This window comes from Marmota flaviventris, chromosome 7, assembly GCF_047511675.1.
Source record: "Marmota flaviventris isolate mMarFla1 chromosome 7, mMarFla1.hap1, whole genome shotgun sequence".
Classification (NCBI taxonomy): Eukaryota; Metazoa; Chordata; class Mammalia; order Rodentia; family Sciuridae; genus Marmota; species Marmota flaviventris.
In genome coordinates this window covers 38647807-38659956 of record NC_092504.1, presented here as the reverse complement: position 1 = coordinate 38659956, position 12150 = coordinate 38647807, and the positions used below count along the sequence as shown (strand labels likewise).

Genomic DNA, 12150 nt, shown 5'->3' with positions numbered 1-12150 from the left:
CAGTACTTTTATTTTATTTATTTTTTTAATGTGGTGCTGAGGATTGAATCCAGTGCCTTACCCGTGCTAGGCAAGTGCTCTATTACTGAGCTACAATCCCAGCCCTAATTATATTAATTTAAAAAAATTTTTAAAAATTTAAAAATTTTTGTTCTTTAGTTGTAGATAGACAAATACCTTTATTTTGTTTATTTATTTATTCTTTTTATGTGGTGCTGAAGATCAAACCCAGGGCCCCACTTGTGCTAGGCAAGTCCTCTACCGCTGAGCCACAACCTCAGCCCTTATATTTACTTTTGAAGTGAATACCATACTTGTACGAATGGAAAATATGCAACAGCTTTTTACAGAATCAGCATAAATACTTTGTGCTATTTCCGTGAAGAAATTTGAGACATAATCTGAGAGTGGATTTATAGCTTATTTAATATAATAGTTTTAATTAACATTAGTCAGATTAAATTTTGGCAGTTTTGCCTAGCGAAGGGAATAGGAAAGACAGGAGAATAAAGGTAATAAGAGGAAAATGAAATATATACAATAGGGAGCTTTGGCTTTATTGGCTTAGTTATTGTTCATGGTGGTTCTATTCAGTTCTTTTAGAACAGTATTTCTTGATTTTATTTCTTGATGTTTGTGACTTTTTTTGAATAATACTGAGTCAAAAAAAATCATGGGAAAGTGTAGATTGATCTAAAATGAATTAATTTATAACATTAATAGATAGCTTGCCCAGAAACAACTGAAAAAGTTTTCCCATTCAACTTATTGCATTTTTCACTGAATAGCCTAAATGATTCAATTTGAAGTAACATAAAATACTAGTTTTTAATTTTATTGTAGAAGCTTTAATGGAGAATTACAGTTATCATAATAATAACTGATCTATAGTGATCTATTATTATCTATAGGAAAAGATATAAGCAGGGACTGTTAAAGAGAAGGCAGGTGTGGGTGGGGATGGTGTTTTATGTGTGTTTTGTACTTGTTTCCTATAGTGATTGCCTTTCTGCATTTGATTTGTTGATAGTAGATAAAGGACTGATTAGTTTGAGTTATCAGAAGACAATTGTTACAGATAGATACATAATTAATATTTATTTAGAAAAAATAATTTTATGGATATATTTGAACTTGTGAATTAGTTTTAGAAAAATGCTATGAAACGGACTTTGGTTTGAATGTCATCAAAGTATTTGTCCTATTTTTAGAAAAATAACCACAGCTGATGTAAATGAAAAGAACCTCCTCAGTTGTTGCAAAAATCAGTGCCCTAAAGAGGTAAGCTGTAATAGGACCTTTTAAGTTGGGTTCCTTGGGTATTGTTTCTCTGGGATTTTCTTTTTCTTGTTTGGTTCAGGTCTTTTTTTAGTGGGTCTTTTGTGGACCCACTAAAAATGTACATGTTAAAGGAAATGTGAGTGATGTCTATAAAAATCTAACACATATGGTTAGAATAGATGCACGTGCTATTTGGAGATAAAATGAAGAATGACCCTTTGAAGTTTTTTTGTTTTTTTTAAAGAAAGCAGTTTTAAAGTAACTTTATGTAAAAAATATTGACCTAGTGTTTACCCCCCTAAAATGTGATTCATGCTTAAAATATAAATGTAGAACTCTCTGAGTCTTGGGCAGTTAGACAGTAAATCCATAGTAGTTATTTTAAAAAGTATGTGTTTGTGTGTATTTGCATGTGTGTGTATGTGCATGTGTGTGTGCATGCATGTGCATCCCTGCACATGTGTGTGCTACTATAGGGGATAATGTGGGAGGATAGACCTTTATATCCATAGTATTTGAATATGCTGTCACAGAAGATATTGTGTTCTTTGGTGCTAGTACCATTCACATGGTTGAACCTTTACAGTTTATTATAAAAAAGAAGCCATTACTAGCAATAAATGATTATTTTAACAATTCTGTTATATAAGTGAAACTAGGTGCACGGGATATTTCAAACTTAATTTTTTGAATTTTCAAATTCTGAAAATTGCCTTTTGTTAAAATAAATTTTCTTCTGTCTCAGTTGAGATTATAATTTATAAGTAGCTTAGAATATTTTACTTTTAAGCATCATATTTTTAAAAAATCATCAAAAGTTGTTTGAAAAAATTGTTCAGAGTAAAATGGTAAACACTGACCAGTGACTTGTCTTGGCAATAATTTCAAAACCCTCTAGCAAGTCCATGTCTAACTGACTATTCTGAAAGGGAAGGTGCTCCTGTTTTTATTCTTGGGAATGATAGTGACAGTTATTTGATTTGAGTAAACATTTAAAAACATTTAAAAAGAGATCCTTTTGACCTATTGATATACCAAGTAGTACCTCTTTCCTTTAAATTATTTGTTTGATGCACTTACGTAATTTTTTCTTTTTCTAATGTGGGGAAGAGATGACAATTAAGTCTTAAATATAATTGTTTGATTAAATCTTTAATTTTTATTAGCAGTATTTCCTTTTAACTCAAACTTTGGACCAATTTTGTGGATTTCTGTTTAAGAACTTGAAATTTGAACCTGAGAATTTTAAGGTTATCAAAAGAGAGACCATTTCAAACAACAAATGATTATTTTAACAATCCTGTCTGGTATATAAATGCAACTAGGTACATGGGATATTTCAAACTTAATTTTCTTATTTTTTTTTTTTTAAATCCTGAAATTCCCTGTTAAAATAAATTTTCTTCTGTCTCAATTCAGAGTCTAGGTAATAAGTAGCTGAGGTTATTTTACTTTTAATCTGACTCAGAACTTGGTATGGTTTTGTAAGTGGAAATGTGATCATTTAATTCAGGGGTTGCTATTTTGCAACTTAGCATTGCCTTAGTTCTGGTGATGCTGTTATGGCGTTGAGTAAGTATGTTTATTTAAAAATTTCTTATCTGCTTTCAAGATTTTGGATTCTAGGTCATTCTGGAGGCCCTGGTCTTGCCAGAATCTCCTTGGGTTTTCTTTTGTTTTGGTACTGGGGATTGATCCCAGGGGCACTTAACCACTGAGCCATATCCCCAGGCCTTTTTTAATATTTTATTTTGAGACAGGGTCTTGCTAAATTACATAGGGCTTTGTTGCTGAGGTTGGCTTTGATTTTGGGATTCTCCTGCCGTAGCCTCCTGAGCTACTTGGGTTACAGGTGTGTGCCACCATGCCCCCCTGGCTCCTTGGGCTTTCTTAAAAAATATACATATATTTTAGGAGCAATCCAAATGACTTTTATAATTGGGAATAATCAAGGAGTGCAAAGGTGCATTTATTTCATTGTGTCTAGCAGAAATCATTTTGGTTTATTACTCTTAAGTTGGTAAGGCTATAGCAGTGTTCTCAAACTTTAGTGTGCATTAGAATCACTTCACGGGTTTCTTAAAATACAAATCACTGGGCCCTACCCCATACTTTTTGATTTTGTATATGTGGTGCCTAAGGTTTATGTTTCTATTAAGTTCTCAAGTATGGTGACACTCTTTAGTGTCACTCACTCTATAGAACACTTTGAGAACCACTGAGCTATAGAGTCAAGCTATAATTAGGATTAACAAAAAAGCATGTCACTTTGAATCAAGTAGATATCTTGTACTGAAAGAAAGTATAGGCTTCTTATAAATTCCAATATACTGATTAATTCCTGTTTATTTTCCTCTCTCTCCATACTGTAGATTTATTAAGGGCAAGTATGTTTGTATGTATATGTTTGTATCTAGTGCCTGATTCCCTGGCTCCCTGGTTGGTAAATACCCATGGAATGTGAATAAAATGTGGGAGTGGCATAGCATATTTCTTCTACTACTCTGCTTCCCTTATATGCATTGTGTGTGTTTTCTAGACTGTTAGGTTTGCATTTTATTGAAAAAATAAAGATGCCAATAAGAACTGTACCTGTAAACTATGCCCTGTAAGTGTATTTCTACACTTTGGAATATATAAAGAGAAACTAAATGAAAATTTGCAATTTTTTTTTACATGAAACATGGCTTGAATTATTTTGTTAAAGTTTTCTTAAAATTTTTTAATTGAAAAGCAATTATTATGTATAACATAATTTTGAAACATGTATACATTGTAGAGTAGGTAAATCTTGTGTATTTCTTCACATGTGTGCTTTTTTGTGGTAGAGTATATTTAAAATCTACTCTCAGCAGTTTTTAAGAATATAATACACTCCATTCACTATAGTCTCTATGTTGTATAATAGATCTCTTGAATTTATTCTGTCTAGATGAAATTTTGTGTACTTTGACCAACATCTTCCCAACAGCCACCCACTCCCACCTCTGCCTGCCACACCCTGCTATCCACTATTCTACTCTCTACTTCTGAGTTTAAGTTAGATTCTACGCAAACTGAAATCATGTGGTATTTCTACTTTCAAAACATTTTGAATTTGTTTTTATCATTCCCATGTACAATGTATTACTTTTTACTTGGACATATTATTTAATCTCTAACTCAAGTTGTTCATATATAAAATGGGGGCAGTAATTTCCAGTTTAGAGTGCTATGTTTGTGGTAATGAAATAACATGTAAAGGTCCTCTTGTATGGTAAGTATAATGAAATAATAACATTTTAAATTCCTAATATATGTAGTAGCTAGAGACAATGGTATTTATCTACAAACAATATTGTTTTATAAACTTTTCATAATATTAGAAAAATTTCTCGTTATTAGGATTAAAATGGGACATTTTGATCTAAATCGTATTAGTTGTAGGTAAGCCATTTGATGTGGCTCATTAAAAGTGCTAGCATATGAGAGTAATGTGGAGAAGAAACCCATGCCATTTTGAATGGAAAGGGTAGATGGGATAGCTCATCTTTAATACTGTAATACTGAGGTTGGATATCTTAGAAAAACTTCTGCTGTGAAATCTGTGATGAAGATATAGTCATTATATATTATGCATTTTAATCAACTTTCTTTATAACTACTTTTCAATTTTTTTAGAATATAACAGCAGTTGAGATAACATATACTTTCATGTCTAACAAGGAAATTGTTATGTGATTAGAGCATTATAGTTATAAATAGTAGTTGCGTTCATTTTGATAAACTCATACATGTGTGGAATTTGATTTTTTAAAACAAAGAAATATCACATATATGTATAGTCTAACACATAGATAAGAAGTGAATATCATATAACTCCACCCAGGTCAAAAAAACAAAGCATTGCTGGCATCTCAGAAGTCTACCAGCATCTCTACTGTTCCCTCCTTCTGTATGTAACTATCATTTGCCTTTTGTAGTAATCATGCTTTTATTTAGTTTTTACTATCTGAGTGTTTATCTACAAATAGTATTTATTGTTTGCCTAATTTTGTATTTAAAATTTAAAAGTATACACTTTACTTATCTGTCATTTTGATTGCATGTAGCTGTAGTCCATTTATTCTGTCATGAATACACTATAGTTCTTCTATAGTGTATTCATGACTGAATACATTTAGGTTGTTTCTAGTTTGGGTTGTTATAAAAAATACTGCAGTGAACAACTTGCTTGTTCATCTGGGAACATGTGTATACAGATTTCTGTAGGTATGTAGTAGGTTAATTGCTTAGTTGCATGGAATGTATAATTTCAACTTCAATAAATAATGTCAAATCGACTTGCAAAATGTTTGTACCAATTTACAATCAGGTCATTTTCCCATTATGAAATCTATCAGAAAATTTTCCCACTCACAGTGTGTGAAAGTTCCTGTTTTAACATCATTGACAATACTTAGTATTGGCAAACGTTTTTATTTTTGCCTTTTTTTTTTTTTTGCATCTCCTTGTGATTTTAATTTACTTTTCCCTGTTTACAGATGAGTTGAATGGCTTCTTAGGATTTTTGACATTACTTTTGCCTGTGGTTATATGTTGGGTTTCAGCATGGTGTACTTCTCGATGAGTTTCAGTTCTCCTAGTTGAAAACTACAAAACTGATTCTAACTTTATTCTAACTTATGGCAAAAAGATGTATTTAGTGGATATTGAACACAGTTTACAGATTGTAAAGAAAATGATGTGTAGCCAAACTTTTGAAAGGGCAGGAGAAACTCAGGTGCTCATGTTGGACCCAAGGTCTCTCCTTGGAACAGGCAGCCACAAAGAGGGAACTAGAGAATAGGTAGCATTACCATGGCTGTGACTCCTGGGAGATTCATGGTGAACCAGGCAGGCATTTCAGTTTATATAGCAGCACTAAACATCGAAAGGTGAGGAGATTCATGCAGTAGTAATTAGATGAGGTAGCAGAATCAATTGAAAAATCTAGAGAAAAGAGATATATATTTTGAAAGTAGGAGACCCAGCCAGAGAAAAGAGAGACTTTTAAGACGTCAGTGAAATTGTGAAGAGGCAGAATTATATAAATCAAAACTAATAACACTTTTTCACTAATTTCAAAAACTGCCAATGCATTGGAGGACTAAAATACTGATCAGTGAAGCCATTATTCTGTTTCTTTATTGGCTTTACATATTTCCTTATTCACTTTCTTCTTAGAATTATTGATTTCAAATTGAAGCAGAATAGATACTCTTGGAGGTGACTGATAAAATTCTCTCAGACATTAAGAAAAGATTAAGAAATTATCTCTATATCTTATTTATTTTGAGGGGAAGAGAAGACAGATGGTGAGCCAGTGCTGTCTGTCTTCTTTATAAAGTCAGGCTAGAGGCACTGCAGGAGTGAAGGTGAGAATAAAGGAATACAAAGACTTGAAATCTCTATGAGGCGAGTATTTGATATATGAGTATAAATACTGAACTTATTAAGGGCCTGGAATTATCTGAAGGGAACAACAGAACCAAAGTACTTCAGCAGTGTCCAGTGTAAAACTGACGCTGGCAGTAACCTTCCCTGTGGTAGGATTAGTGGAAGTCACAATGTGAGTGATCCAAGCTTAGTTTTAGAGTTGAATGACTTGGCTAAAAATGAAAAAGCAAACAAGCCTAGTTGTATGCTAGAGAGAGGCTAAAGACAGGAGGAGAATTCTGAATTTCGTAAAGTAAATGGAGTCAGTAGTTTGAAAGGTCAATCTGGTGAATCATAGAGAATCAGAAATGGAGAATTTAAATGTTTGTTGAGGTGTCTACTGTTTAAAAGATGTCTTTGTTAGGGATTTTGAGATGAGGGACATGAAGAAATATAAGATCATTGCCCTCAACTAAATTATAATAGCTAACTATTTTGAACACATTTAAACCTCACAACAGCTTTATAAAGTGTTATCACTTGTTGCAGTGAAACGGAGCATGTGAAACAGAAAAGTGAGGTGACTTGCCTTAGGTCCCATGGTTAGTAAACAGGGAATCTAAATCAGTTCCAGGTAGTCTGGTTTTGGATTTTAATCCCTAACCAAGAGCATATTTGTATATTTATTTTCTGGTTGGAGAAACAGAAATATTTGAAGTGCCTAACAATTTGTTTTTTTAGCTATAGTTCAAGACAGTACAGCAGTACCACAACAATTTAGAAATAGATGTTTTAAATTACTCCTATTATATATTTATAGACAAACTCATATTAGGCTTTTATAGTATATAAGCTGTGTCTGGAAGTGTGGATAATATTTGAATAAATAGGGAAAGAATGTTTCATCTGAAAGCTTGACTGGGATAATAAGATAGGAAATAATTAAAAACCAGAGATACAAATGTCATGGTGATTACTGAGTTGTTTGGACTGCCTGAATCATGGGTATTAGTAAATAGTGTCAAAGAATATGTTTTGGAGTAAAGGGCTAATCAGTTACAACACAGTACAGTGGCTTAAGGACAAAAAAAAGTTTTCTTTCTCATATCACAATGCAGGGAGGGTAGGAATGTGTCCCATGTATTCATCCAGGGATCCAAGTTAGCTGGGCACCTCAGCTGTCTTTGACATAGTTTCCATTATTGCTCAAGATTTCACTTACAGCACATGGGGAAGGGAAGAACATGGAAGTACTCTTTTGAAATGCTTTAAGGCAAAAATCACTTTTATTGCTTTATATTCAGTTTCCTAAAACCTAGTTACATAACTATAACTAGCTGCAGTTTGGCAGTGAGATAATTGAGATAATCTTGGCGTGGAGTTGGGAAGAATGTTTAAAATTTCTATATAATTAAAATAATGTACCAAAAATTGAAAAATTAGCTCATTCATTAATCAGCATTAATTGGTCCCTATGTGTGATGGGCTCATCCTTAAAATAGTTGCTTGGTGTGGGAAAGGGTACAATATGACCAAAATGTAAATATGTAATTGCTTTATTTTGGTTTTATTTTAGCTTCCCTGTGGACATAGATGTAAAGAGATGTGTCATCCTGGTGAATGTCCCTTTAATTGCAACCAGAAGGTAAAACTCAGATGTCCTTGTAAAAGAATAAAAAAGGTATGTATTTTAAGTGTATAAAATACTTTTCTGTGTAAGTTGTTCTTGTTTGATTTGATTTTGTCTATTTGACTTGGTAGTTTGACTTTATTTTATTTTTTGTATTCTAATTTTAAAGAATATTTTTATTATAATTAAAATGAGTGTTTTGTTCAATTTAATAATAAAAGAAAGACAGTTTTATGTTGGAATCAAGCTCAGTGCCCTTTTTATGGATAGAGCCATTGAACTCTAGATTTAAGGTCTTTGAACAAGCAATGCAGTGTGATAAAATGGGTGTCATGGTTTAAGAAATGGCCTGGAATTAGGCTTTGTTCTGATTTATGAATCCGTCATAAGTATTGTGCTTTGAAAGTGTTTTCTTAAAAAGACCTCATGTGCACAACCTTATAAATGAAATAATACTTAAACTGGGAAATAATTTATTTTAAGATAAAATAATTGTAACAGGAATAAACAGGTGAAAACCAATGATTGAAAGGCCCAGTGGAAGCCAACTGTATACTATTCAGTAAAATTTGTAAAGGGAAAGAGTTTTATTCAGATCTCGTTTTTCTTGACTTCCCTGTTGGCAGTATAGACTCTTAAAACTTTCTTCTATCTTGACCTCAATTTACCATATCTCAGACACAGCCAGTAACTCCTTTTTTTCTTCATATTCCTATGATCTTTCCCAAAGGTTAAGTGCTATTTTTCTCTTTACATTCACTCTTTTGTTCATCCATGAAGCAGGTATTTATTGAGGATCTTTTATAGGGCCTTTGCTTTTCATTTATTTCCATAGCTCCAAGTATATTTTTCTGTGATGGGTAAATTCTACATTTAAATTTGTAGGCCTGATATTTCAAGTTGCTACCTGGTGTTTACTTAATAATTGATTCTAAATTCTTAATATGATAACTTAAGAGGAAACATGAAAATTTAAATATAAGTATTCAAGCCCCACTTATAATCTGAGATGTCTCTTCAGTTTTCTGTGAGATATTTTGTTTCATCCAAGTACAGTTTGCTACCTATAGTACTTATGCAATGAAGTGTAATCATAAGCTTTAGAAGAGTTTCATTCTAAACTTTTGAAAAAAAGCATTAACAGTTGAGAGAAACATCTTTAGACTTACACAGAGATGATAGGCACTAGTTATATGTGGGCTATTTAAATGAGTATTTTAGTGAATTAACAGGAAGGAGTATTCACATTTGGTTCCTGAGGTAGTCTAATCATATTTTGTTTTAAATGCTTAGTTGTCATATGTGGTTAAGGCTACTCTACTGAATAGTGCACATTTAGATGATTTCCATTATCCCAGAAAGCTCTGTTGGATAGCACTGTTTGAGAACATTTATTCCCTGGAAGAATAACAAGAAGCAATAAAGAAAAGTAAAGAACAAAAATAAATTAGAGTGAAATTGATTGTGGCACTTAGTAAATAATTATTAAGTGGATTATTTTAATTTTATGGTGTTTCACTCTTCTAATGAAAAGAAACAAATGGGAGTAATCACTATTGGAACAAAGATATCCAAACTTCTAACTACATCATTAAACATTAATGAACTTGACTACTAAATATTTATAACCTTAAGCTGTTGGATAAATTTTATGTTTTTATAGCATACAGTTGTGAATTTAAAGGAAAGATCATTTAAACTTTGAAGTTTGCATTATTTGTAGGAATTGCCATGCAGTAAAGTACGTGAAAATCAGGTTTCAGTAGAATGTGATGCAACATGCAAAGAAATGAAGCGGAAAGCATCTGAGGTAATATCTTGTTAAATACAATTTTTTTATGTGCTAGTGGCCTTTATTTACTTATTTTGTACATTTATTTGTGTTCTTAATAAAAAGAATTTGAAATCTTATATTTTTGCTTTTGTTATAAAAGCCCAGTTTTATAAGGTTATTTTGAATCCAAGGTGTGCTTTTTACTGCCTAATGTGTACCTGAGCTTTCCGTAGTTAGTATATTTGCTCTGGGTCATGGTCATTTGTTTTAATGTTAGCCTATGCCTCCTGAATATTAGGTTAACAAAATAAAAGAATAAGATTTTGGGATTCTATGCTGTTTGCGGTGTCACCAATATTACTGGTGTGTCCCCCCCCCCCCCCCCCGTGAACTCGGTCAATTAATAAATTCTTGATTTTGTTTGAAACTAAAGGATTTCCTTCTAGTTAGGGCATTTGAAATAAATGGCCAATTTCAACTTAAGGAAAATGTGAAACTTAATTATTGGTTCAAAATTCTTAATATGATAACTTAACAGGAAATATGAAAATTTAAAAGCATTTTACTGTATAGTGTTTTAATGCTTTGAAGTGTATCTAACATCTACTATAATAAGTTAAGGAATAACACTTCATCTACTAGCAGCCTCAATCTGCTAGATGGTACCTTAGTAAAACTTCTCAATTTGACATATAAGTGATTTCTAATTTGAGGCTCCCAAAAGCCTCTGTGGATTTTTAGAGCCTGAATGAGGAAATGTTATAATTTTATATAAAATTTGGTAGTTAAATTGTTAATTTACTTTTTAATATATCTAAACAGATAAAAGAAGCAGAAGCCAAAGCTGTTCTTGAAGAGGAAAAACGAAGACAACAGGTAATCAAACAAAATAACCAGATTTGTGTCTCTTGGCATCATAATTTTTTGTGCAAGCACAAGGTAAATGCCAGGTATAAAGTGGGGGCTGTAGACAACTCTGTTCTTTTTCGGGGGAGTACTGGGGATTGAACCCAGGGGCGCTTAACCACTGAGTGCACATCTCTAGCCCTTTTTTATATTTTATTAGAGGCAGGGTCTCACTAAGTTGCTAAATTGCTGAGGCTGGCTTTGAACTCACAATCCTCCTGCCTTAGCCTCCAGAGTTGCTGGGATTACAGGTTTGTGCCACTGTGCTCAACTAGACAACTGTATTCTGAACTGAAAATAACATGGTTGCTACAAAACAAAACTGAGTCGTCTACTTAAGCTTTACTTCAGGTAAATTGAGAAGCCATGGGATCTCACAAACTCCCAAATATTTCATGTTTTCCCAGTTTACATCATTGCCAAGCCAATGTCATTCATTTTCCAACCATAAGAGTTTTGACTCTTTTTTTGTTGGGGAAGTAGAAGAAAGGGTGTCATGTCATCATTGTAACTACAGTGGAGCCCATGCCTTCACTCACCTAAAAGTTTTTGAGTTCCTTTTTACTGAGTTGCAAATAAGTGCTGTTAGTAATCAACAGATTTTTAAAAATAATTTATTCCCTATTTTTCCATTAGATCCTTAAATGCAGAACTATTATCTCTTCTTTGTAATTATCTAGATAATAAGTACATTCCTGATACACCATTAATCCTGTATTGATAATGTACTTCAAAACACATTAATTTTTGAACAGTGAGGTGTAATTACTTGTCAGTTTGCACCTTGAAATGCGTTATTCAGCTAAACTGCCACCTTCATAAATGAGGGGATTAGAACCTGCATGACTTGGAGGAGGACTTTAGAAACAGTTCTTGTGGTAGATAAAGATTGGCTAGGATGATCTCTGTTATTTTATCATTCTTTAAAGTTGATTTGCCTAATATCCTCTAAATAAGTTATCAGAGCTAATACAATGAAACACAGGTTGGCTGGAATCCTAGAAGATTAAATTATTAAGAGTAGGTTAGGAGCCAGATACAGTGGCGCATGCTCATAACCCTAGCAGCTGAGGAGGCTGAGGCAGGAGGATCTCAAGTTCAAAGCCAGCCGCAGCAAAAACAAGGTACTAAGCAATTCAGTGAGACCCTGTCTCTAAATAAA

General features: G+C 32.8%; 1 protein-coding gene across 3 annotated transcripts in view; it reads left to right on the top strand.

The window, feature by feature from the left end:
• The window catches only part of Nfxl1 (nuclear transcription factor, X-box binding like 1), a 51890-nt gene that overhangs the window by 37570 nt on the left and 2170 nt on the right, over positions 1-12150 (top strand). For 2 of the 3 annotated variants that reach the window (XM_071614260.1, XM_027936573.3), the window contains exons 19-22: positions 1212-1281; positions 8255-8359; positions 10032-10118; positions 10905-10958. In XM_071614260.1, coding sequence (XP_071470361.1) covers positions 1212-1281; positions 8255-8359; positions 10032-10118; positions 10905-10958 — 316 coding nt within the window. Of the gene's footprint in view, positions 1-1211; positions 1282-8254; positions 8360-10031; positions 10119-10904; positions 10959-12150 lie in introns of those variants that run through there. The other variant, XM_071614261.1, reaches the window with a different exon arrangement.